Genomic DNA, 25,458 nt, shown 5'->3' on the forward strand with positions numbered 1-25,458 from the left:
CTGACGGGATCTCTAGTGCTAAACCTTGCCTAGATTTGTAGTCTTGGCGTTCGCTACTGCTGTCAGCCAATCCATTTTTGGAAGCTTTGCAGATATGAGTTGTGATAACCACAGGGTCCTTGTGGCTGTATGTCAGCGATTGCAGTTTTCAGGGGTGCACCTTCAGCTGAGTTGCTAAAGATACTTGTATACTCGTACTTTACAGAAGGTGGAAACCCGGCACTTGCGCCCCCTGTCTAGTTGCAGCTAGTTCATCCGTCCACGCCTCCGACCGCTTGGTTCAGTCTTATGGTAAACATGCAACATACGTACTCACTGTGACATAAATCGACCCGGGGCGCTCACTGCCGATCAGTCATCTCTCCAGTTTTTCCTCCTGTCTATCATCAAATGACAAATCATTCTTTGATCCCCTGATACCTTTTTTAAATCACATCTCTACTTCTCTACTTCGTCTCTGAGCAAGAAGGTACCCTTTTTTGATCCAATGGCGAATCAGTTACGCGCCCGCACATTTGGGTCAGCAAATCAGGCTAATCTTCCCGATGAATCCTCAACCATCATTATTGTCTTTCTATCTTTAGCCTTCTATAATGTTCTTGTGCTTATATGCATCATATTTGGTACATTTAGGCGCTATTCTGGGCTTTATTTCTGGGCTTTTGTGGTGTCGACATCTGGCATTGCCCTATCTTGCTCCGGCTTCATGATCAAGTACTTCAGCCCAAAGTCGCTTGGCTACTTTTCGTGCACACTTAGCTTATTAGGGTGGGTGTGCATGGTTACCGGCCAGTCACTGGTGCTTTGGTCACGGCTACATCTGGTGATGCGGAATCCAAGGCTCCTTAGGATAATACTGTGGATCATCATTATCGACGCGATTCTCTGCCATGGCACCGTTATACCCATGGTTTATGGTTCATTTTCTGACAAACCCGAAATATTTGCAAAGCCATACTCTATCGCAGAAAGAATGGAAGTGATAATCTTCTTTCTACAAGAAGTTATGATATCCATCTTTTACATTATTGAGACAGTTCGCATTATGAAAATCGAAACCTTTCTTCAAAACCATCAATCAAGTCGACGATTGATGCACCATCTCGTTATTGTTAACGTTCTCGTTATACTTCTCGATAGCACCATTATAATTCTCGAGTTCGCAAACCTATACGACTACCAAATATCATACAAACCATTCGCCTACAGTGTGAAACTACAACTTGAGTTTACAGTACTTAATCGCTTGGTCGATTTAGCAACTGGCAGAAAAGAAGCATACAGTAGTCAACGAAGCCGAGATATTTATATTTCGAAAAATACTACTACTGGCCAAGTGTTTGAGGCAGACAATTCTGTTGGCGTTGAATCGCAACAAGCAAGTGATATGATTCCCATGAACACATTCAGTATAATAAAGCCATTGCCGCCGCTCCACACAAACGTTGGAATCACGAAGACGACTACCACCACGATGCATGTTGAAAAACGACTGGATGTTGACTCTGAGAGTATGTGTAGGATATGGCCTGGAGGATCAGAGAATGGCATGTCACGAACTGGAAGCAGGAATAAGAGCTCAACATCAACGGTAGATGGTCCCTTTTCTGAGTAACAATTTGGTGTGAGTAAAAAGAAGTGTTTCGGGTATTTATTCTCATAGTTCTATCTCTGGATCATAGAGCTTAACTCACTCATTTTGCGAAATCTTTTAAAAAAAACTTGAACTATTATCTGTACATCATTTTATAATCTTCAGTGGTTTTATTCTTAGCTGGATTCCTTTTCAATAGCTATTCTACTAGATAATAGATCCAATGTAAAGGCCATTAAGAAGCCACATAAAGATATAATATTATGAGAGACTATCTGCCTGCATATCTTTGAGGTATGGAATTGAGATCCATAATGCTGATAACATCTTAACCAGGGACCGTTTGGTACCGCAAGGTCAGCTGGGGATATCCTTTACCCAAGTAACCTTGATATATGAAACAACAATAAATGCAGGCGCCGCCACTTAATTAAAGCGTCGTACCTGACTCTCAAAAATGGGGACAGTGTATGGCCGTTTGAGCCGCCATTAGTTTAAGGACGCAAAGTATAGTTGCCTGACTCACGCAGCTAAAGAGCTGAATTTTCATCCCAGTTTATTATCAGTTAACGTTGCGCAGGACTGGAATCGGGGCCGATACTGGAAACTGAAGCTGGCAGAGCACTCCGCTTCGCGCAGATTCAATGGCGAGCCTTGTTGTTACATCAGTATATTCGGTCCCCCTCCGGACTTGTCCAGTTGCATGCCGAAGCCACTGACAGTCAAGGTTGCTAGTAAGGGGAACTGGGCAGAGGCAGTTTAAAATCTCAGTAGTCACTTCTTCCTGAAATGCAAGTACATTTCCGATACTAATTTTAGGGAGGCTAAAAATAAAACCTTTAGTAGGACTTAGTTGTTAATCTGCCTCCCTTAATATGGCAATATATCTAGCAGCAGGGAATTAAACAATTAAATACCACCCGGGATTTTATGATCGTGGACCAATATAACAATATCCAACTTGAATAAGATTCTCCATGTAGGCCTGAAATCAGATGCAGCTAGAATAAACCCTCCAAGTCTGTCATATTTGGGATACTTCTGGAACCCTAATAACATGGAAACGTGGCTCTCTTGCCATAAAGGACCTTCCTGGTGCCATGCAGAGCGTCAGAAGTCGACGGGCAACCAATCAGGTGATGTAGTGTGTCTTTAGTCCACTTCCACCCCCCTCCCCAAACTGAAACAGCGGCCCGGTTCTCTACGAATGAGCATGCCGGCATCATTCACTATCTCTCTCATACTAGGTGGCATGCTCTTTACCGAGAGCAAACCAGCGTCTGAGAGAAGTACCTCCGCTGAAACAGAATGACTAGATTAAAATAACTTCGTCGAGTAACATTTCGGCCAGCGCAGCCATATCCGGCACTACTTCAGCACGCAATGCAAAATATGGAAAAAGATATCGGTTTCACCGCAAAACCAAAACCCAGCCAATAGCCCACCTATCCCTTAAGTGTTACCTGGAGATTACTGTTGGCCCATATGCGTAAAAGATAAAGTGAGGTTAGTGATGATTGAAGAGTTTAACACAGCTAGGGAACGCACCTGTGAACAGGCTTGCCTAACATATAGTTCCTCTAACAAAAAGAGTGCAACTAACGATACAGATGGAGAAGAAAGTAGCTTCGGCGAAATGGTGGGGGGCTAGAAGCCTGGTTGTAAGGACACAACCACTTGAAGCTGATTAAGTCTCACTTTGTAGGTAACCTCTTTCAGCAAGGGGTCCTGTACAGGGTGTAGGACAACAGTTCCAGGCTTAGTAGCGGCTGAGAGAGGGAAGCATGCCCAGTAGGTAGTTGTGTGTCAAGACTTCGGTCGCGCTACGTTTTAGCGCCCGGCGTAGAAAGCCCAACGACAGCAAAGAAGATACATTACAACCAACTCTTGGTGTACAATCTAAGGTCTCGTCGCAATAGCTTAAAGTGAGGGAAGTACAGTAGCTAAACTAAACACTAAGAACCTCTAATACAGTTCCAGTGGCACATCCCTTTTGGCCATCAAAATAATGAATGCAAAGATAAAACACTAAGCCTAAATGAAATCACTAGTTTAATATCATATGACGTTCTTGTTTAATCCTGATTGGTTTTAGTGCTTAGTACGGAGTAGTTATGTACTTTCCTGGATATATAAGCCACTTAATTTGCTTCATAAATAGTTTTATTTACTGTATTTTTATGTATCTCAATGCCAAAAAAAGTAAATGCTACTGCTGCTACTACTAATCTTCTTACAGTATGGACGAGGGCTACAATACAAGTAATAGAGTTGTATTCGGCATATACCTTAAGCAAAGAAAACTAAGTCTTAATAGGAAATGATTTTCAGTTCATATCAATACAAAGCCCTGCAGACGCGAAAGACCGTGATAAAAGGCGCCAGGCAAGGTCGCACGCCGCCAAGAAAGGCAGACAACAACAGCTTCAGTATGCGTCTCCAAGAGATGCAGGCGGCACTTTAGGGCAGACATTGATTCCTTGGTCCATTTTTGCACCGGTATCGGCTTATGGCCCTTTCGAGACCCTAATTGGAGACTCCCCAAAGCTGAGAGCTTTGCTTAGCCATGGTAAGTTGCATGACGGTATAGTTGGAATGATTCCCATAGCTGACATTCTATTTTGTCATATAGATGCCGCTAGACAAGCCGCAGAGCCTATATTCAGTGTCGCCGATCCTGTCGTTTTCCAAGATTTTGCTTCCGTCTTCCGTACCGACCTCGACGACCCAGCCCTTTTGAATGCCGTTAAGCTTACTTTTGCATTTGCTGTGACTGGAGGAAACATAGACCAGGAATGTCTTGAATATCAAAACCAAGCGATGGGTGCAATCCGCGAAAGAATGGACTCATTAGAATCGGCCTTATCATTACCAACCCTAGGCGCTATCCTGCTCCTTGCCGGTGTGGAGGTAAGATACCATCAACCAGTTTATTTTCAAACTGGTCGAAGCTGTGACGATCTGACTCGATGACATCATATTAGGCTCGTCTAGGTATGCGATGGCAGGTCCAGCTGCACATGGGGGCCATTCAGCAACTGCTGGAGCTGGGCAAGACCAAAACCATTTATTTAACAGATGGTATCAAACGTGCTATCTTTTGGTAAGCCGCAACTGTGATGAGTGCGAAGATATGGCTGAGGAAGTATGATTGACCATACGATTGCGTTCTTTGGAGTAGGCAAGATCTAAATTCATCCGTCATGACCGGTTCTAGTCGCATAGTGGATCACACTACTTTTGTCGAGCTTCAGTGGAAGCGCGATCCGTTTGCGTCTACCTATTTTGTTCTGGCGCCAGGGTTTCAAAGGATATCGCACTTGTTCGACGAGGACTTTATTGAAGTTCTCAAAGACATCCACGCGCTGCAATGCGTTCAGGATCTGCCTCGCTACTCTTGCCAGAATCCAATAGAAATGCTCCGCGTTGATAACCAGCAGGCATCTATTGGATCCAGACTTGTAGATCTACCAAAACTTTCTGCTACTATGGAAGCTTGCTATTTGGCAGCGTACCTTAGTGCTTGCATGCTTTGCTGCAAAGTGTGGCGCCACTCCGTGATGCCTGTAAGTGAGAAGATAATAAAATGCTTGCAAAATCGTTTCTCTTTCCTTCCTTTCCATCAAGATTTTCTCTTTCCTGTTTTTTTTTCTTTCTTTATTTTTTATTTTCAAATGCTATCAAATTCTTAAATACGTTATGCTAACTTGCGATAAATAGTCTCATGTTTCTTTGAAACTGTTGCGTAAGCTGCAGGAGTCCAATGATGACATATTTTGGGATGAAAATCCGGATCTATTAATATGGATATCATACCTAGGTGGCTCATTCTCTCCAAGGGGAGTAATACACCTAGAATATAACATCATATTAAAAACCAATCATAATTCTAGATTTAAAGGGTTGTATCAGTCGCTGGAGGATTTGTTGGAAATATTGCATCGATATATTTGGTCAGAGAAGGCGTACCGTACGCAACTCGAAGAGTATTGGAAAGAGATTCAACTAGAGCTAGTTTAGCATCAATGAAGGACATCACTTTGATCAAATGTTTTTTAAATTAGCTAAAGTTGTAATATATACAGGTGCTTTGTAAGATTAAGGAATTCATCTATTGTATAAGCCTCAGACGAATCCATTACCATAGAGGTACCTCTTAGAGTCTTCTGTATTTGCCCTTGCTGGCAGTTGTCACATTGTTCCATTTAAATGTGGTGTCTATTCACGACGTATGTTTGATAATCATCTTCTAAGGTTGCCTCGTATCGTCTATGGATTTGAAATAAACAAATATAGTGAAAAAATTTCTGCCACTTTATTATCAGGTTCTTCACTGGATTTATAATTGGCGAGCTAATGCACGGAGCAAATAATAAGCAATTCGGCCGATTTAGTCCGTTCAAGCTAAAACCCCGCCAATCCCAGGCCAATAATAAGCGTGCTAATGTTCACAAGCCTGTCGCTAGCTTTTTTAGGAAGTTTCCTCTCGTCCCAAAGGGGAAATTCCTCAGCTTAGTCACTATTAGTCGTAAAAACAGACAGAACAGTTGAATGGGGCGTTTGGGGTAAACACAAAGAATAGAGGCAGCTCTCATTCGTAAAAAAGCCAGGAGTATAAATAAGGGCATTGAAATGCTCATTTACCTGAAGAAAAGAAAAACATTACATTCTTCAGCCAGTATTCGCTAAGTTACAGAACAGCTTGTCTGTAAAGTATTCTACTCATTTTTTTTTTAAACCTCTGCTTTTATTCTTACTGCAAACGCACAATTCCCCATAATGGCCGAATCACGCCTCTGGAAACCACTTAAAATTGCGGGAGTTGAGGTCAAACACCGTGTTGGTATGCCTGGTTTATCTCGCTTCCGAGGTACCGATGATCATGTTGCAACCCCTATGATGAAAGAGTATTACAGCCAACGATCTCAAGTCCCTGGAACCTTAATCATCACTGAGGCTGGTATTATCTCCCCCGGTGCGGGCGGTTATCCAAATGCACCGGGTATTTGGCGCGAAGATCAGGTCGCAGCTTGGAAAACGATCACCGACGAAGTCCACCAAAACGGCTGCTTTATCATTTGCCAAATATTTCATGTTGGCCGCGCCGCAGTTCCCGACATCGCTGAGAAGGAGGGGATTGAGATCGTATCCTCCAGTGCCATTCCTCACGGAGAAGGTGCCCCCGTGCCACGGGCCCTGACTGTTGAAGAGATCAAACAGATTGTGCATGACTTCGCAACTGCCGCAAAGAATGCTATTCGTGCAGGTTTTGATAGTGTTGAACTTCACGCTGGAAATGGCTACCTCCTCGACAGCTTCATCCAAGACGTCAGCAACACTCGTACAGACGAGTATGGTGGTAGTATCCAAAACCGGTCTCGTTTTGTATCCGAAGTCATGAAAGCCGTTGGCGATGCCATTGGACCACAGCGCATCGGAATCCGCCTGAGCCCTTGGAGTACATTTCAGGGAATGCGGATGAAAGAACCTATACCACAGTTTTCAGACGTAATTAATAAGGCAAAAGAGTTGGGTCTTGCTTATATCCATTTGATTGAGCCACGAGTCGCCAATAGTGATGACCTAGATCATCTAATTACCGAAAGCTTGGACTTTGCGATCAACTTATGGGGCGGACCAATCCTTTTAGCAGGCGGATATAAGCCGGATAATGTGCAAAAAACAGTTGATGAGACATATCCCGGCAAAGATATCATGGTTATGTTCGGTCGATACTTTGTCGCAAACCCGGACTTGGTGTTCAGAATAAAAAACAATTTAAATCTGAACCAGTATGACCGCAGCACTTTCTATGCTGTGAAAAACCCTCATGGATATCTCGACTATCCTTTTAGCTCTGAATTTCTCGCTAATACCAAAGTGTAATATAGAATTTAGTATTAATTGAGCTAAATAAATAATTACATGAACTTTACTTTGTGACAAAATGGTGTTTATTGGCTAATATCAGTAAGTTATTACCAAGGAACAAACATCTAGTTCCAGGTTTATATTAACAGAAAACTTGGGTCAGTGGTTGGTATTGTATTTGTATATAGCTAATTGAGTAGTACGAGGTTTCAATCTAATTGATGTACTAATAACTAGCTCTCTAAGCTCTCTAGATGCGCGTGGGCAAGTCAACTTATAGAGCAAGTTAGGTTTTCCAAATGTGATGGATTTCTTTATATCCTAAGTTAAATCTGTAGGGTATTTGTGGATCCTGCCCTGACACTATGGGCAGTTAATAAATCCTTTGCTATGTACTACATAGAGGTTAAATTTGATATCGAGAGGTTCAACAATGTTGTAACCGCTGGTTCAATAAAAGGCTATGCTCCACCCTTTGGCTATGCAATATATTATATAAAAATTCATTACGTTGTATTCATTTTGTAGCCCTATCATTACGACTAAAACAGTTGAGTCCTGATAAGTAGCTTAATATTTGTTGTAAAGAGCTATCTTCTTATAGCTGGGCAAATGTATAACTAATTGTATCTTACCGCTCAAACGAGGTCTCACCTTTCCGCTACTGAGCCTCCAGTAAGCCGTGCCCTACTTGCAAATCGTAGAGGTGTAGTAACGCGGTCGCTAACCCTCCCGACACTTTGTGCATAATCCCTAGAGTGAGATGAACACGAAATCGATGTTGAGACTCTATCTTCCGAAACTAGATCCACGACAAAACAGATCATCTCTAACCACTGGCAATTGACACATTGCTAACCACACCTTAATATACAACCTTCAAACTGTACACATATTTTTGCATTCATTCGAGGCGCAACACCGCCTTACCAAAATTCTTGCCCTCAAAAATACCTACTAAACCCTCGGCGGCATTGTCAATACCGTCGGTAAAGGACATTTTAGCCTTGACACTGCCCTCAGCTAGCCACTTCTGTAATGTAATAAGCAGGACCAAAGGCAGGAGTGAAGACGATGAAGCCTTGTATGTTGAGCTGCTTTGCAACTACTTGCATTAGGTTTCTGATGCCGAATTTGTCACCGTTGTATTGGCTGATCTGTTTTCAGAGTGTAAATAATGACGATTGGGAATTATTTGATGTCGGCTATTTACGTACCATTCCAGAGGCAGCAATTCTTCCAAAGACATTCATGTTATCCAAAGCAGCCTCGAGGTGCTCTCCGCCAACATTTTCATAGTAGATGTCGATGCCGTGAGGGGCAAGGCGCTTCATAGCATCGCTGGGCTTTTCCTTCTTGTAGTTGAAGCCGGCGTCGAGACCAAGCTCTTTCGTGATGTAGTCGAGCTTCTCATCGGACCTAATAGAGCCGATGACCGTGAGGCCTTCTTTCTTCGCAATCTGGCCAACGAACTGACCGACAGCACCAGCGGCGGAACTAATAAACATGGTTTCACCTTTCTTGGGCTGACCAATCTTATACAAGCTAGCCCAAGCAGTAAGGCCGGGCATACCCAGGGCACCAGTGAAAAGGGCCAAGTCCAGGTTATAAGGATTTTGTACCTTGATAACACTTTGTGCCTTTGGGTCCGTGATGGCAGCATATTCAGCAATGGGGGCCCGGGCCTTGATGATGTCTCCTTCCTGGAAATCGGAGTTGTCGCTTTTTAAGACCTTAGAAACAGTGTCGTTATAGATGGGTTCGTTAATAATAAATGGTGGGGAGTAGGACTTGATGCTGGGATCCCGCATCTTTATACCCAAGTAAGGGTCATATGAGGCATAAAGAATTCTGACAAGAAGACCCCCCCTAGGGGCATTATCGAGGTCAATTTCATGACTCTCGATAACGAGATGTTCGCCGGGTACCGGAAGGGTAATTGGTATCTTTTTGAAGATGAGCGTCTTGTTTGGGGTCATGGTGAAGATCCTGTTTTTTCACTAAAAGACAATAATTAATAATGCAAGATGATATGGGGTGTATTGCAACTATTTTCCGATATACTTTGCGCAATTCAATTGAATTCCATGAAGTAATATGAACACAAATATTCTTTACGATCTTTTGAGGAAATGGATGCTACTGATTATACACATCGTTCAAGTCTCCATGGGTTCCAAATTACGCAAAATGCCCTCAAAGATTTATAAGCGATTCCCCCATTACTCAGGTGGAGCAAAGGAAACCCCATGGTTGATTTCGGCTGAAGTGGGTGGGTTGACTTTGCGACTCTTTAAATGTGGCAATTCGAGATTGCATCGTTGCTCCGAGATTGTGTAGGAGGCAATCCCTATTACGGCGCGAATCCGGCGGCTGCATAACTCTCTGCTATGCCGCCTCGCCGCTGCAATCCGTGAGCGGGGTTCTAGGTAAATACATGTACCAAATATCTGAATCTACTCTATTTAACGACCATTACTAGGTGCTCTATTGTATTGAACTTGATAAATTTACGGCTGATTGAAGCTGCCACCGCTGTGGATAGAGTAAGTTCAATTGTAGCAGCGTTATAAACTTCGTATTAGTTGGTTCCTAATACCGAGGTACCGAGTTCCATTGCACTATTCGATTAGTGATCTACTAGCTAAGTCAGCTGCGGGATGTCATAATCGGCGCTATAATAATGCTGTACTCGTACGTCTTTTTAATTTTTACAAGAAAGATATATTAAGTCGCTTATGCTATTATTTAGGCAGTACAATATTAGAAGTTCTATATGTAGCGTTTGTTAATTACCAAGAACCGCACCTTTAAAGTAGCCCAGCAGATACTAAATGTAATCAAATACTAAAACCTATACAGCGTGTTTGTGTACAGCTGCGGAACGCATCTCTCAAGGCCAAAATACAACCAGCCTGAGATGGCACAGCGCAGCTACCTCGTATAACAGACGCTGTGTCTAATCCCTCTTCACCCCTTTCTGTTATTCCCAGTTTGACAACACCTTTGAACTGGCTCGACTCACACCCAAACGCCAAACTGGCTACCTGGCTCGTCCGATCGCTACGAGGACCACGGATCGAGAACAAGTCAGTGAATCATTTGATCTTGCTGCCGCAGCCTCATTCCTCCAAGAATGAGGCCACTGACATTGCTAGGAGCCATTTAAAGGGGAAACATGTCCTGTTAGTTCTATTTACTTTAAAGAAATATTTGCCTTTTGCATTAGTAAGTTGGTCTAGAACAACTTATACTTCAAATTTTTTATTACCACTTTTGTTATCATTCAACAATAAGGGATATCTGCTCTTTATTTTTTGACATGCGACGCTAATGGTAACTGACGTTAGTTATTTCCCCCGGCTTCTGCCATAAGCCAAAGGAAATGATTTTGGTTGATAGTAAATAATCGGGGCGGGATGCCCAATATTAAACAGCTATTGTCTCAGTGAACCCAATACATCGCGTCCCAGCAGTCGCAGCCCATCTCTTGCAAATGACGCTGCGCTGCCTCTTAACCGTAGCTCCCATTGCAAATCCTCCATCCGTGCAGTACACCACGTCTTGTCCTCTTTGTCCACGTCAGGTCTTGAGCCAAGAAGATTGATAAGCGCTCCAATTTCTGCTACCTGGTATGCGGCTGCGCTTCCCCAGAAAGAAGCCGTGTGCTCTGGTCGTAAGGCGCACAAAAAATCAACGCCCGCTTGCACCTTAGCCTTGCCAGTTTGAACGAGCACATCGCGTAGCGATTGCGGTGTATCGGGCGTCATAGCGCGGACCAGCGCGCGGTAAAGTGCAATTTCGACCGCGACGTAAGCCAGATGGAGAGCACCAACGGTACAGAGTTCGCGCATAGTATTGGTGTTATCAAGCAGAAGATATTGCGGCAGCGCAGTGTACCACTCGCGAATTCTAAGGCCCATTGGCTTGGCCAGTCCTACCCTTTCTACGATGCTCATTTGGTCAAGAGTACCGCCACGTCGACAAGCGGTAGCGCTGTAAAAAGTTGTTAAAATCTCGCTAAGCATTTGGGCTAGTTCTACTTGACGAAGAAACACCTCCCAGCCGACAGAAATGGCTGTCTGATGTTGCCCATTGGCTCGAGGATGTAGATCCGGGTAGTCGGCTTGTGTACATGACACAACGGCCCAGTCGGGTTGGTGGATGAGAAACGGTCGTCCGTTGATGTACGAACCCCAACGATCCTGCGTATAAAGTGCCCAGGCCAATCGTCGACGTAGTCCTATTTCCCACCTAGGAATCGACCAAGAGCTACAGTCAAGGTGAATGCCAAGGTCTTGCGCTACAGTGACTAATTGGGCAATCAGCATGCGATTGGACGCGAAGTTATTCGCGAGACCACTCTGTGCAGCGCGGCGGCTGCGGTGCAGGAGTAGAAGCCCAGCCTCGAGAGTACTCAGCTTAGGTCGACGCATATCATTTGCAATAGTCCTCATGGCCAGTTCCTCGAGTGCCTTGGCGTCTGGCAGTAAATTCTCCTCGCTGGCAAGGCAAGTATCGTACAATTGCCAATCCAGCGCTATTAGGTAGACAGCTGCTAATAGGGAAGGGGCAAAGTGATGGTGTGAAGCGCGGTACTTGGTGATGAATACATCTTTGTGCAAGATGGGAAAACTGGGATGTACGATTCGAAAGTACAAATCGACGAGGGTTGAGCCCCATGGTCGAGCAATAGCTTCGACGGCGTCGACATCTGCGATGCGCTGTGCTTCTGAGGCAGATAACTCATCTGCGTGAACAAGGAACACAGTTTTGTCGTCGAGGCGGCGTTTGTTGGATGATTCGGATTTAGATGTACCAGCACCTGAGAGTCGGAGGTCTGTCAACCCGATATACTCTGCATGAGTCGTGAGATCCAGCCCTAGAGTGTTGCTCAATACCTCCGGGTCCGGTTGAGCAATCGTTTTTGTGTAGGGGTCCGATCCCGACAATGCCGCAATATCTGCCGTCCGCCCAGCACCCCTCCGGGAGTGCGATGGTGAGCCTTCTGAGCTAAGTGGCGATACAGCCAAGTAACTAGGGTGATCAAGATCGACGTCCTGCTCCTGCGGTTCGTGTTGGGCTGCCACAGACTCACGGCGAGTACGTGACGGCGGCGCGTGCACAAATGTGCATGACTGGTCGTGAAAGGTACACAGCACACATCGCGGCTGACCTTCTTGTCGCACGCAGCGCGTCTTTCGAATAGGACATGTATCACAAGGTCTTGAGCGATTAGACCTCCGCCTCCGCTGTTGTGTGGCCTTGGAAGGTTGATGAGCAGGACTTTGCGCATTGGGCGACAACATCGATGTTGAGATGCGCTTGGACACCTGGAGTCTGGAGTACAAAGATGGGTCGCGCCATGAAATGCAATGTGGAGCAATCGTTGACACTCCGCAGATAGTAATTGACTGCTGTGATTTGAGCCAGATCTTTGAGGTTTCGTAATCGCGGCCCCGCTGAACCGATTGATGGCCAGAAAGATAAGATAAAGATTAGTAGATGAGTGATGTAAGAGGACTACGATGCCTTGGGGCTATGTACCTACCCTATAAAGATACTGTTGATACGTGATCCGGAACCCTAGAAGCCCTACGGCTCCCAGTGGCCGGCGGCCGAGTTGCGCCGGCGGCGGTATGCCATATAGGTACCTAGGTACATGTACTTAACGGCCATTTTGCCTACAACACTCCCTTCGGCTTTGATATCGCCTGCCGGCGCGATCATTCATTATCGCGCCGGCAGGCGATATACTTACCTGTACCCATCATGATGGAGCTTCAATAGCATACGTTAATGAGGTCGCTTGCACTCCTGAGAGAATATGTGCTCAATGGTGGTTTATCTATAAACCAAGCATTTCCTCCCAAGTGACCTTGCTGCTACCAGTCTTCATTTGCCTTCTTCAGACCCGAACAAGGGGCATCTGTCAAAACCTTTCCTACCCTACGACAAATTCGATGAAGACGGCATTCCTTGTATCAATACATCCTTAACCCAGAGGGCAACACCGTAATCGACGTGAAGAATGACCCAAATCGGTCAATCACGCGAGGGTCAGCTCCCCCTCCTCATCCAAGAATGGAGGGCAGTCCAGGCATTAGGTAGCGGTTTGCAAAGACTCTACTCACTCGTTGAGAGGGAGCGCAGCTCTAATGAAGCGACGCATGCATGGATCAGTATTTCTACAGACGAGCAACTCAAGGAACAGTGGGACCGCCTACATGCCTCACATCATGAGCCAACTTCGCTCCCTTTGTACGGCGTCCCTTTTGCCGCAAAGGACAACATAGATGTCTCAGGCTTCGCAACTACAGCAGCTTGCTCGGCATTTGCCACCACTCCAGCCACCGAAGATGCTCCTGTCGTTGCCAGACTAAAGGCAGCAGGTGCCATTCTCATTGGCAAAACCAATCTCGATCAGTTCGCAACAGGCCTCGTCGGAACTCGGTCACCTTTCGGGGCTGTTCCCAACAGCTTCGACCCTACGAGGGTAAGCGGTGGATCTAGTTCGGGCAGTGCTGTTGTGGTCGCACGAGGAGCTGTCCCATTCTCCCTGGGAACTGACACAGCAGGATCCGGCCGTGTTCCCGCTGGCCTGAATAACATCGTCGGCTTGAAACCCACACGTGGTGCTCTGAGCGCTCGGGGAGTGGTACCGGCTTGTCGGACACTAGACTGCGTGTCTATCTTCGCACTCACTGTAGATGATGCTGAGACGGTCTTGTCTGTCGCAGAGGGACATGACGTGCAGGACTCTTACTCAAGAATCCGGCCGTTGGGCACCAGACACACTTCAGACTCTGGATTCGGACCCAAGGCGAATGAAACACTACAGCCTGTGTTGGCTATCTGTGCTAATCCACCTTGGTTTGACCGCGATGACCACTCCCCCCGGTATGAAGCCGCCCTCGATAAGGCTAGATCACTCGGATGGGTACTCCAGCCTGTCGACTTTACCTTGCTCTTCGAGCTCGCATCATTGCTTTACTCTGGCCCATGGGTCGCGGAGCGTTACCAAGCCATACGAGCCTTTATCCAGAACACCGAACCAGACCAAATGGACCCTGTCGTACGCAAGATCATCAAGAAAGTGGAGAACTTTTCCGCCACGGACGCTTTTGAGGGCGAATACAAGAGGCAAGATCTGACGCGCCAGATCGAGCTGGCATTTGCTGCATATGACGGCATCCTTGTGCCTACTACACCCACATTTCCAACCCTTGAACAAGTCTCGCTCAGCCCTGTGGAGGAGAACTCACGACTTGGTACCTATACCAACTTTGTAAACTTTCTAGACTGGTCCGCCTTGTCGGTTCCTGCGGGATTTCGACATGATGGACTGCCGTTTGGGATCACATTGATCGCAAACAAATGGCAGGAGCCACACCTGTTGAAATGGGCCCGGTTATGGCTGGCTGGCCAGACGAGAATACTCGGAGCTGTGTCTGCGCGCTGTTTTGAGCCGACACCTTCGAAACTCGGAGAAGCGCACACTTTAGAGAATATATCCAAGAAGAGGATTATCGTCGCCGTAGTGGGTGCTCATCTCTCGGGCATGCCTCTAAACAAGGACCTTGTCTCATGTGGTGCTGTTCTTAGCCGCAAGACGAGAACGTCGAATCGTTATCGCTTATTCGCGCTTCAGAGTAAAAGCGGTCCGGCTCGGCCAGGTCTGCAGCGCGTGCAAGGTGCACAAGTTGGGGCAGAGATTGGTGTTGAGTTATGGGAATTGCCCGAGGCAGCCTACGCTAGCTTTGCCAACACCATTCCTTCGCCACTTTCTATAGGAAAAATAGAGCTTAGAGATCAATCTTGGGTCTCTGGCTTTGTTTGTGAGCCGTATGGACTTGATGGAGCTGTCGACATCACGCGTTTTGCAGATTGGCGGTCCTACATCAGTCACCTTAATCAGCCAGAGCCAGCCTCTTTAGGTTCAGTGTCCACCGTGTTGATAGCAAATCGTGGAGAAATTGCTGTACGAATCATAAAAATGTTACGCAGGTTGGGCCTCAAAGCAGTGGCGGTATACTCGAGCGTCGACGCCGACTCCCCTCACGTCAAACTTGCCGATCTGTCCTACGAGCTCAAGGGCCAATCTGTGGCTGAGACCTATCTATCTATCAACCAGATTCTTACCATTGCAAAGTCTGCAGGAGCGAACGCTATCATTTCAGGTTATGAATTTCTGGCTGAAAATGCCGATTTCGCCAACGCTGTTGAGGAAGCTGGTATGATCTGGGTAGGCCCTACTCCAGCACAGATGGTCGACCTTGGCCTAAAGCATTGCGCGCGCGCCATTGCAATTGAATCTGGTGTCCCCGTAGTTCCTGGTTCTAAGGGCGTATTGACGTCACTTAACGACGCACTGGCTGAGGCAGAGACCGTGGGCTACCCACTCATGCTTAAGAGCACGGCTGGTGGCGGTGGTATTGGTTTAAGGCGTTGCGCAAACGAGGCTGGGTTAAGGGACGCCTTTGAAGGTATCCAGCGTCAGGCAGTGGCTAACTTCGGTGACGGGGCTGTCTTCGTAGAGCGCTTCGTCGAACTGGCGCGCCACATTGAGATCCAAGTCATCGGAGACGGCAATGGAGCGGTTGTCACGGCTGGTGAAAGAGACTGCACGCTTCAACGACGACACCAGAAGGTTATTGAGGAAAGCCCTGCCATGATGGTGCCGGAAGAACAACGTGCGGCCATGAGGGCTGCTGCTGTACGGCTGGCTGCCCATGTGCGGTACCGTAATGTTGGCACGATTGAATTCATCTATGACGTGAAGAAGCACGAGTTCTACTTCCTCGAAGTCAACACTCGCTTGCAAGTTGAGCATCCAGTAACTGAGCTGGTGACTGGCCTAGACCTTGTAGAGTGCATGCTGCAAGTTGCTGCCGGTCAAAAGCTCGAACTCTTCAATAGCCCAGTCAACCATCTTCCAACAACAGGGGCGTCTATTGAGGTAAGATTGTATGCTGAGAGCCCTCTCGAGCAGTTCCGTCCATGTGCTGGGACGGTGAGCAAACTCAATTGGCCTGAATCTCTACGCGTCGATACCTGGATTGATGAGGGCACCCACGTTACGACGCTCTACGACAGTATGATAGCCAAGCTCATTGCTGTGGGATCGAACCGTCGTGATGCTCTAGAGCAACTCGCAGAGGGCCTGAATAATACTGTTGTTGAGGGTGTTCAGACAAATCTCGAGTATCTACGGCAGATCGTGGCGTCAGAGTTATTCTCTTCAGGACACTTTCATACGAAGTCACTGGACTTATTTCAATTCATCTCTTCCGCTTTTGAGGTGATTGAATGCGGTGGGGGTGTGTCTGTGCAGGATTATCCTGGCAGATCTGGTTACTGGAATATTGGTATTCCACCCAGCGGTCCAGCTGATAGTCTTTCTTTCCGCCTCGCCAACCGACTTGTGGGCAATGACGATGATGCTGCGGGACTTGAATGTACGCTACACGGACCTCATCTAAAGTTCTATCGCGAGGCATTGGTTGCCGTCACTGGCGGCGAAGCACTCCTACTTATTGACGAAAAGTCTGCCCCTCTGAGCACGACTTTGCGCATTCAAGCCGGACAAACATTGCACGTGGGTGCTATCACAGGTGGTTACCGTGTTTACATTGCTATTCGCGGTGGTATCGATGTCCCGTCCGTCATGGGTAGCAGATCAACCTTTGAACTAGCCAAAATGGGCGGCTACAAGGGTCGCGCGCTTTTCCCACGGGATATTGTTCGCATAGGCAATTCCGACACCAAGACGATCAGGTTGTTGTCTTGTCCTGTGATCTCGATTCCAAAGCAGGTTGACGGTAGAAGCTGGAAGATTCGTGTGCTCCCTGGCCCACACGGAGCCCCTGACTACTTCACCCATGATGGCCTCGCAAAACTGTTCTTCAGTACCTGGAAGGTTCACCATAACAGCAACCGCCTCGGCATCCGACTTTCAGGCCCCAAGCGGGAATGGGCGCGCGATTCGGGAGGCGAGGCAGGGCTACATCCGTCCAATATTCACGACAGTCCTTATTCTATTGGAAGTGTAAGCTTCACAGGTGACGAAGCAGTTATTCTCGGATGCGATGGACCGAGCCTTGGAGGATTTGTCGTCTTCGGCGTAATCATCTCGGCAGATCAGTGGAAAATGGGGCAGTTACGTCCAGGAGAATCGGTATCGTTAGAACCCATCTCTTCTGAAGCAGCATTGAAGCTGGACAGCGAATTTCAGCACGCAATAGCGCAGATCAGGCTGCCATACGACCTCGGGATTGAAGAAACAGTCAACACCCCTGCCCTTGATGACCTGGAGGCCGTTCTCGGAAACACGACACATAATGGCCACGACTACATTTGTCGCCAGGCTGGAGATAACGCACTGCTCATAGAGATCGATGGCGGTTCTGACTTCGACCTTGCGAGAAGCTTTGAGATCTTTTCATTCTGCGACCGCCACCGCGAATGGCCGATTTCTGGCGTCAAAGAACTTACGCCGGGTGTGGGTACTATTCATGTCATTTATGATCATGGGCTACCAGCTGATACCTTGATCGACCGGCTCTTCGATCACCTAAAAACATGTCAGTCAAGACGCAGTATCCCCTCAAGAACAGTCCGACTACCTCTTGCCTTCGATGATGCCGTCTGCCGGGCGGCTGTAGAGCGCTATGCTTCTACAATTCGTGGCGAGGCTCCTTGGATCCCAAGCAACGTTAACTTTTTGCAGGAGTTGAATGGCATGGATAATATATCAGTGCTCTTATACAGTGCGACTTTCCTGGTGGTGGGACTTGGCGACGTATTCCTTGGCTCTCCTTGTGCAGTGCCGCCCGACCCCCGTCACAGATTATTCGGAACCAAGTACAATCCCTCACGCTCTTTCACACCACGTGGGGCAGTAGGTATTGGTGGACAATACCTCTGCATTTATGCCACTGACTCACCAGGCGGATACCAGCTTGTTGGAAGGACAAAAGACATATGGGCGCCGCCGGAGACTCTACCGTCATCTGGTGATCAGCCACCTTGCCTGTTCCGCCAATTCGATCGCATCACCTTCTACCCGGTGACAGAGGATGAGCTGGATAGCCAACCAGCGGATAGGTTAATTCAGATTACTGAGGGCGAACTGGATCTCGCATGGTACAAATCTCTATTAGCCAATAATAAGGAGCTCATCGCGCAACACCGAGCGCAGCAAAAAGCATCAATCCTCAACGCCCGTTTCCTTGAGGATTTATCAAAACCATACATTCCCAAATCCCAGACGATGAAGGGATCTCCCAAGAGGGAGTGTGAGAGTGCTCCTGGCGCACAAGTACCTTCAGCGATACCTGGACGTTGCTTTGAAGTGCATGTACGGCCTGGACAGAAGATTATCAAGGGCGATCCACTAATAAGCATCGAGTCGTCCAAGATGGAGATAGTTATCCGGAGCCCCCATGATGGAACATGTGGTGCTGTGCTGGTTGAGGCTGGCGACAATGTCGACGCTGGAGATGTGTTGGTAGTTATAGATTAAACCAGATTACGCGGGCTTATGAAGCAAGTTTAGCTGTACGTATGACTAAACGTGCCATTTGGCGCAACTTCTGGTGTTATCTTTTCATAAGGTGCTGTTATTTCGCCGAGCGAGAGTCCATTTGTGAAGACTGAGCATCCTGCTGAATCCTGCAATGAATCCTGGCCCTCAGCTTGATGTGTTTTGCTATTAATAGACTTGCGTCAGCTCCCTGATGGTTCCAAAGATGGCCGCCTCACAACTAGGGCTGGTACTGCTCCACTCTTTGAGCAATACTCCGAGGATCACCGACCTGTAAGATGGCGTCCTTCGCAATGAAGAGTGAGTAATATGCTAGGTTAAATGATGGACAGACACTTATAGGGGTTAGCTTTGAAATTAATATGAGAGATTCAACAAAGCTGCGATAGCTGGAGCAATAAAGGGCTATGGTTGGACAGACGCTTACTACAAACTCATGGTATTCTTGACAGAAGAGCAAAGGATGTACAAAGTGGAAGCATTTAAGTGAGATTGCATGACTATGAGATTATCGCTCTTCATTTGAGGTACTAGTCGGTACTTGATTTAACATTTGCTCAGGCCGATAAACTCAAATATTGCTGGGCTGGTAAATTGCGAGTGGCCGGAATAGCATACTCGGTGCTAATGTGTCAACGAAATCTACGCCATCTTCTTCATCTTTCATAAATATATTTTGGATCTTTCGCAGCGATTATGTTCCACACCATTGAAGGAGCTATGCACACGGGATTTGTTGGCAGCCATGGAGCGCCTCTTTCAGCTGGCTACCAACACCAAACACAACAACAGAAATGTCAGCTTGCTTAAGCCACTGAAAGGACAACGCTCCAATGCAAGGTAGACGATAATCAGGCTCGGCTGCTGGGGTTGCATTTCTCTTGGAATAAAGTCTCCGGCACAGCTAGGGGTCGTTTTGAAATGAAAGTTTGTCTTGTTTCTTCTACCGATTGTTTCTGCCATCGAGTTGAAGGAAATATTTGTCTGATTTATCTATCTTACAAAAGCCGGGATGGCCTTAATTTAGGTACCAATCTCATCTATCATTCGATTATGGAGTACAAGACTGGTCAAATAGCCTTATCAAACTATATTAGTGCTTATTTATCTTCAGGGTACCTGTTTATATATAGCGGATGCCTAAACTGCTTGTGGTTAACGAAGAACAACACTGATTCTGGATTGGTTTCTTTCTTGTCACTAACATTAACGGAGTAGACATCGATTGCTTGAGCCTGGTCTATTTTCAGTGCTTATTTGCGTCACCGACATTTTTTTAGCTTATACTGAAACCTAGATGGTGCGCATGAATCAGCTCCAAGATAATTAGCTCTTCAATACAATAACCAAATGTGATTTGTGGCAGATGAGTAAGACTAGTATGGTTTCCAAAAATATTTCGCACTACATAGCTGAGTGAAAATGAACATGTTTCTTCGGGATCGTAAGGTATATCATCTATCAACCGATGTTCAACCTTCTCCCAATACCATGTTATATAGCCACACAACATACACACACACATACAGCATGCAACATAATATGACATCTATTTTGTTCCAAGCAGCCTGCGTCGCGAGTCTGTTACCCCTGGCCATGGCCGACATTGGCACAGGGGGATTTCTAGCTGTTGGTAATAAAGCGCCATGGGGACTTCCAGACAGTTGTTTTCGGCCTTCATCGCAGGCCAATGCTACTGGTTTATTTAGCATCCCGGCATTCAATCTGTCCTCATCGAATGAGTCTTTGGAGGGAGATGGGCATAAGTGGAACATCGAGATATCGCTTCAGGCCAACATTCCACTCAATGGCTCTACTGACAAAAGCCTCAGCGCTGCTCAGAAAGAGGAGTTCACCCAGTTCGTCTCCATGAGCCTCAATAACGTAGAAAAAACAGAGGTTGAGAAGGTTGCGGGTGTGAACCGGGTGTGCGGCTACATCTTCTCTGGTCTCAATATTAACGCGACAGCGGATAACCAGGACGATGCGAGCAAAGGCGGAAACTGTGGCTTTTTCTCACGGCAATGCCGAGAAGACTTGCAGAGTGCGGTTCAGCAGCAAGCAACCGATTGTGGTTCGGCTACTGTACCAGACTCTTGTCGCGACTGGCTCGGTCTGTCTCCGTCTGGGAACCAAGTCTTACAAGTGGTTTCGTTTGGTAAGTTGATGGCACCGTCTGATATGTATAGGGAGAGGGGAAGGTAGATGGAGCTGACCCATCCAAGAGTTTAACGAGAAACTGCTCGCTGGTAGCCGCTTTTTCACCTTTGGCTTTCCGCCGGCATCGGAGAATAACGAAACAGAATACGATACTGCCGTTAGAAACATCTGGCCAGTACTCTTCACGTGGAGCCACGCATCCGGCACGTCAGACAATATCACCATGGCCGCATCAACACTACGCTGCCTGCGTCCCAGCAACGTTACCAGCGGCAGCCGAGATCCCAATGAGTCAAGCAAGGGAAGCAATGGAGACAAAGGAAGTAGTGATCACCCTGGTGCTGCTGGTACCAATTCTGTGCCAACGCTTGCGGCGACGCTGCTGTTGACAGCTTTCGCTTCTTGTCTTATATTTTTGTAAATTGAAAATCCACTGTCTGATGTTTTGGAGAAGGAGAGATCTGTTTGAGATTATGGCGAGCGCGTGTATAATGTGTAATCATCCCTCCGATTAATACCCAATGGCTGACTACCAACGTTAACTTTTTAGGGCAAGTTCTAGACTCAGGGAGCATTCATGAAGCGGTTCCAGTGGAAGAGAGCATTTATTTAGCTAGATCGAAGTCATCATAACATATGTCTTAATCAGAATGATACTCCCATTGTAGCAGCGATTTACTTAATGATCTGCTCAAGTCGCTCTCTTTCGGGTAAACCAATCTTTTTTTTTTTTTTTTTTTTTTTGAGATTATACGGAGTATACAAGGGAAAACCTCGAACGAACCAAATACCTACGTGCGGCAGGGGGGGTTTCTGAAATGGGTTCTGGTGTAATTGCTCCACAAGATGCAACACCTTTCAATTTATAGCCAAAAGGGATTCCCAATTACTCTGCTATTTAGCCCTGCAGGCCATGGAGCATCCATGAATATGAGCCCAGCCACACGTACACTGCAGTTTGGATCGTATAGTTTCGCCGGTGCAATTATGGAAATGCTGATGACTTTAATTTATGGCGGCTGTATTTGCATACCATCTGACGAAGAGAGAGGTAACTTGACTCAGGCAATCAATAGACTGAAGGCCAATTGGGCCTTCTTGACATAAACGGTTTTGGGGTCAGTGCGGCAACAAGATGTCCCATCTCTTCAAACAGTCTGCGTGGGCGGCGAACGCATCTATCTATCTCAAATTCAAGAATGGGCGCCAAATGTTCATTTACGGCAAACCTATGGCAGCTCAGAGACGTCTGCGGTTGTATCATCTGCAAGGCTCACTGTTTTGTCGGCACCTACTGAAGTTGGGAAGGCTGCAACCGGCAGATATTGGATTGTCGATCCAGTAAATCTCAACCGTCTTATGCCAATTGGAACACCTGGAGAGGTTATTATCGAAGGACCAACAATTGGAAGAGAGTACCTTGGAGATCGTGAAAAAACCGCTGCCGCTTTTATTGACGCCCCAGCTTGGAGATTCTCATTCGGACCATTCAGCGGCTCAAAGTTTTACAGGACAGGGGACATGGCAGCATATAATATGAATGGGTCGATCCAACTGCTGGGGCGAAAAGACACCCAAGTTAAGCTTCGCGGCCAGTGAATCGAGATTGGTGAGATTGAATGCCAAGCAAAACTAGCGACTGTTGAAATATTGGAAGTCGTGGTAGAGATCGCCCTCTTAGATCATGGTATGTCAAAGAGCTCATCTTTGGTATGCTTTCTGAGATTACAAGCAGACGGCAACACAGGAGTATGTGATCCGATTAAGAGAGTCAGATCATCTAGAGAGAGTGTTGCCTGCGTATATGGTTCCGTCTATTTTTATTCCCATGGAAAGCCTACCTTGGACACCATCAGGTAAGACGGATCGGCGTCAGCTAAGAGCAATAGCATCTGCGCTATCCACACAAGAAATAACGCGCCTAAAGACATCTCTACACGAGGTTAAACGGTCGCCACGGACAGAGATAGAAATTCGCCTCCGAGCGTTATGGGCCCAAGTACTCAATTTGAAAGAAGAGAGCATCGGAATTGATGATAGTTTCTTCCATATTGGCGGTGATTCTATCATTGCAAAGCAGCTTTCATCTGCTGCACGTGTTTCATTAGGCAACATTTCTATGATGGATATTCTCCAAGAGAAGACAATATCCCGTCTAGCGGTTACCATGGCCTTGAAAGGTTCATCTGACTTCTCCGTGGGAAATGTCGAAAACGTTCATCAACCTTTTCAATTAAGCCCCATTCAGCAATTGTACGTATTGCTGGAACCAAATCCCAGTCGCTGCTTTGATCAAGGATTTTACGTAAAATTGCGCTCATATGTTTCATATGACGCACTAGCAAGTGCGATGGAGGCCGTGGTATCAAGGCATGCAATGCTGCGCGCCCGATACAGTCGAACCGAGAACGGTTGGAAACAGCGCATTGTCAGCGATATCATTGGTTCGTTCCATATCAGCGAGGTACATGCTCAAGATTCGTCAGATAGAACGCAGGGTATACGCCACTGTCGCGAGCTGCTTGACATCAAGGACGGCCCAGTTCTTTCTGGCGTCCTACTTCATAATGTTGAGTTTCAAACACTATATATCACAGCTCATCACCTCGTTGTTGACTTGGTGTCATGGCGTATCATATTGCACGAGCTTCAAGAGCTCGTAAATGCTGGGCATATATCAATTTCTCCGACAATGAGCTTTCAATCATGGACTACAATGCAGTCAAAATATGCCGCCGATCTAAGCAGCGCGACATATAAAGCCCAACCACCGCTACTATCTTTCTGGGGTATAAATTCTAATGCTGTGGTGGAAGGCGCAACAGCATCAAATCGCTTCGCTCTCGATGAAATAGTTATTGCAGCGATCCTTGGTACTTGTAACGCTGCTTTTAATACACGTCCGCTGGAGCTTTTGGCAGCAGCACTACTTTATTCTTTTCACACTGTCTTTTCAGAACGCCCTCTCCCAGATATCTTCACAGAAGGTCACGGTCGTGAACCTTGGAATGACGAGATTGATGTTTCTCACACTGTGAGCTGGTTCACTACAATTTTTCCCATATGCGTAGAGATGGAGTCCATTTCTGATGTCAGTTTATCGCACACTGTACGTAGTGTCAAGGATTGGATCCGAGCACTATCACAGAATGGCTGGTCACACTTCACCTCACATTTCGCCGACTCTGACCAGGCAAAAGTAAATGCAGCGCAGTTTCCGGTTGAAATTCTGCTCAATTTTGTCGGTTCTTTTCAGCAGCTAGAGAGAGATGACTCGCTCTTTGAAAATCTTGCACTTCCTGCTGGCTGTGAGCCAGAGCCCTATTCCGGATTAAGGTGGTTTGCAATATTTCAAGTGGAAGCTCAAACAGATAAGGGGTGTTTATCGGTCACAATTGACTATCCACAGAAACTATGTCATCATGACAAGATTACATTATGGGCCAAGCAGTATCTAGCAACACTTCAGCGACTCACAGTGCTCCCGCAGAGGCAAGTAGAGTGGACACTAGCGGATTTCCCCTTGGTATTCAAGACTTATGAGAGTATTACTGAGTTCCAGAGTCGAGTTTTCCCGCAGCTTGGTTTAACTGGCACTAGAGACATAGAAGATATTTATCCTTGCTCGCCAGTGCAAGAAAGCATCTTGAATGCACAAGAGAAAGACTCCAGAAATTATCGATCAGTAATGAACTTTGAAATGACATCTTCTCACGCCAAGATCGATATCATGAAAATCAAGGAAGCCTGGAGGAGAGTTGTGGGGAAACATCAGCTTTTACGCGCCGTGTTCGTTAAAAATGAGTCGAGGAGCCCAGGTATGATAACAGTTATTCTGAAATATCGGGAATCCGAAGTGCCATTGAACGGAATGGACGTTGCAATCCTCGCCAAGGAACGTTTGGATGGGTTACTCCTAGTAAGCTATACAAAACACGGACTGCAACACCATTTATCTATTAATCCAATTGATGGGAAAAGGGAACATCTTTCCCTTGAGATGAACCACGCAAATTTTGATGCTTATTCCATTTCGAACATACTTATTCACGACCTCCAATTAGCGTAGAACGGTGACCTCGATCTAGGTGGTCCCATTTATAGGGACTTCATCGGGTATATTTTCGAAGGTACCAGAAAGTAGATCAACGGCTCCTTTTGGATAAATTATTTAAAATACATCGGAACTACCCTATTAAGCTTCACCAGTGGCCCCCAAGAATTAGAAAAAGCAATGTTCACTATCCATCTTGAAAATATTGCTGCGGACAAAGTGCACCAATTCTGC

General features: G+C 46.5%; 7 protein-coding genes across 7 annotated transcripts; 5 read left to right on the plus strand and 2 right to left on the minus strand.

The window, feature by feature from the left end:
• Positions 1 to 556: 556 nt before the first annotated feature.
• TRIVIDRAFT_5725 (uncharacterized protein) lies at positions 557 to 1,333 on the plus strand (the record flags this gene model as incomplete). The annotated part of the gene is made up of 1 exon (XM_014100480.1): positions 557 to 1,333. A coding segment is annotated over one exon (777 nt), but the record flags the coding sequence as incomplete, so codon positions are not given.
• Positions 1,334 to 3,834: 2,501 nt separating this feature from the next.
• TRIVIDRAFT_191931 (uncharacterized protein) lies at positions 3,835 to 7,480 on the plus strand (the record flags this gene model as incomplete). Its single annotated transcript, XM_014100497.1, has 6 exons — positions 3,835 to 3,856; positions 3,912 to 4,163; positions 4,227 to 4,496; positions 4,781 to 5,160; positions 5,315 to 5,608; positions 6,422 to 7,480. 6 exons carry the CDS (start codon positions 3,835 to 3,837, stop codon positions 7,478 to 7,480), a joined length of 2,277 nt encoding a protein of 758 aa, XP_013955972.1.
• An 889-nt stretch (positions 7,481 to 8,369) lies between these two features.
• On the minus strand, positions 8,370 to 9,444 carry TRIVIDRAFT_59919 (uncharacterized protein; the record flags this gene model as incomplete). Its single annotated transcript, XM_014100498.1, has 3 exons — positions 8,370 to 8,488; positions 8,520 to 8,622; positions 8,683 to 9,444. The coding sequence occupies 3 exons, from the start codon at positions 9,442 to 9,444 to the stop codon at positions 8,370 to 8,372; spliced, it is 984 nt and encodes a 327-aa protein (XP_013955973.1).
• Positions 9,445 to 10,959: 1,515 nt separating this feature from the next.
• On the minus strand, positions 10,960 to 12,708 carry TRIVIDRAFT_21566 (uncharacterized protein; the record flags this gene model as incomplete). Its single annotated transcript, XM_014100481.1, has 1 exon — positions 10,960 to 12,708. A coding segment is annotated over one exon (1,749 nt), but the record flags the coding sequence as incomplete, so codon positions are not given.
• Positions 12,709 to 13,496: 788 nt separating this feature from the next.
• On the plus strand, positions 13,497 to 18,989 carry TRIVIDRAFT_53233 (uncharacterized protein; the record flags this gene model as incomplete). The annotated part of the gene is made up of 1 exon (XM_014100499.1): positions 13,497 to 18,989. One exon carries the CDS (start codon positions 13,497 to 13,499, stop codon positions 18,987 to 18,989), a length of 5,493 nt encoding a protein of 1,830 aa, XP_013955974.1.
• A 1,617-nt stretch (positions 18,990 to 20,606) lies between these two features.
• On the plus strand, positions 20,607 to 21,591 carry TRIVIDRAFT_222752 (uncharacterized protein; the record flags this gene model as incomplete). Its single annotated transcript, XM_014100500.1, has 2 exons — positions 20,607 to 21,168; positions 21,236 to 21,591. 2 exons carry the CDS (start codon positions 20,607 to 20,609, stop codon positions 21,589 to 21,591), a joined length of 918 nt encoding a protein of 305 aa, XP_013955975.1.
• A 1,263-nt stretch (positions 21,592 to 22,854) lies between these two features.
• TRIVIDRAFT_201730 (uncharacterized protein) lies at positions 22,855 to 25,258 on the plus strand (the record flags this gene model as incomplete). The annotated part of the gene is made up of 4 exons (XM_014100501.1): positions 22,855 to 22,857; positions 22,906 to 23,026; positions 23,081 to 25,089; positions 25,235 to 25,258. 4 exons carry the CDS (start codon positions 22,855 to 22,857, stop codon positions 25,256 to 25,258), a joined length of 2,157 nt encoding a protein of 718 aa, XP_013955976.1.
• Positions 25,259 to 25,458: the final 200 nt, after the last annotated feature.

This window comes from Trichoderma virens, assembly GCF_000170995.1.
Source record: "Trichoderma virens Gv29-8 chromosome Unknown TRIVIscaffold_63, whole genome shotgun sequence".
NCBI classification, from domain to species: Eukaryota; Fungi; Ascomycota; class Sordariomycetes; order Hypocreales; family Hypocreaceae; genus Trichoderma; species Trichoderma virens.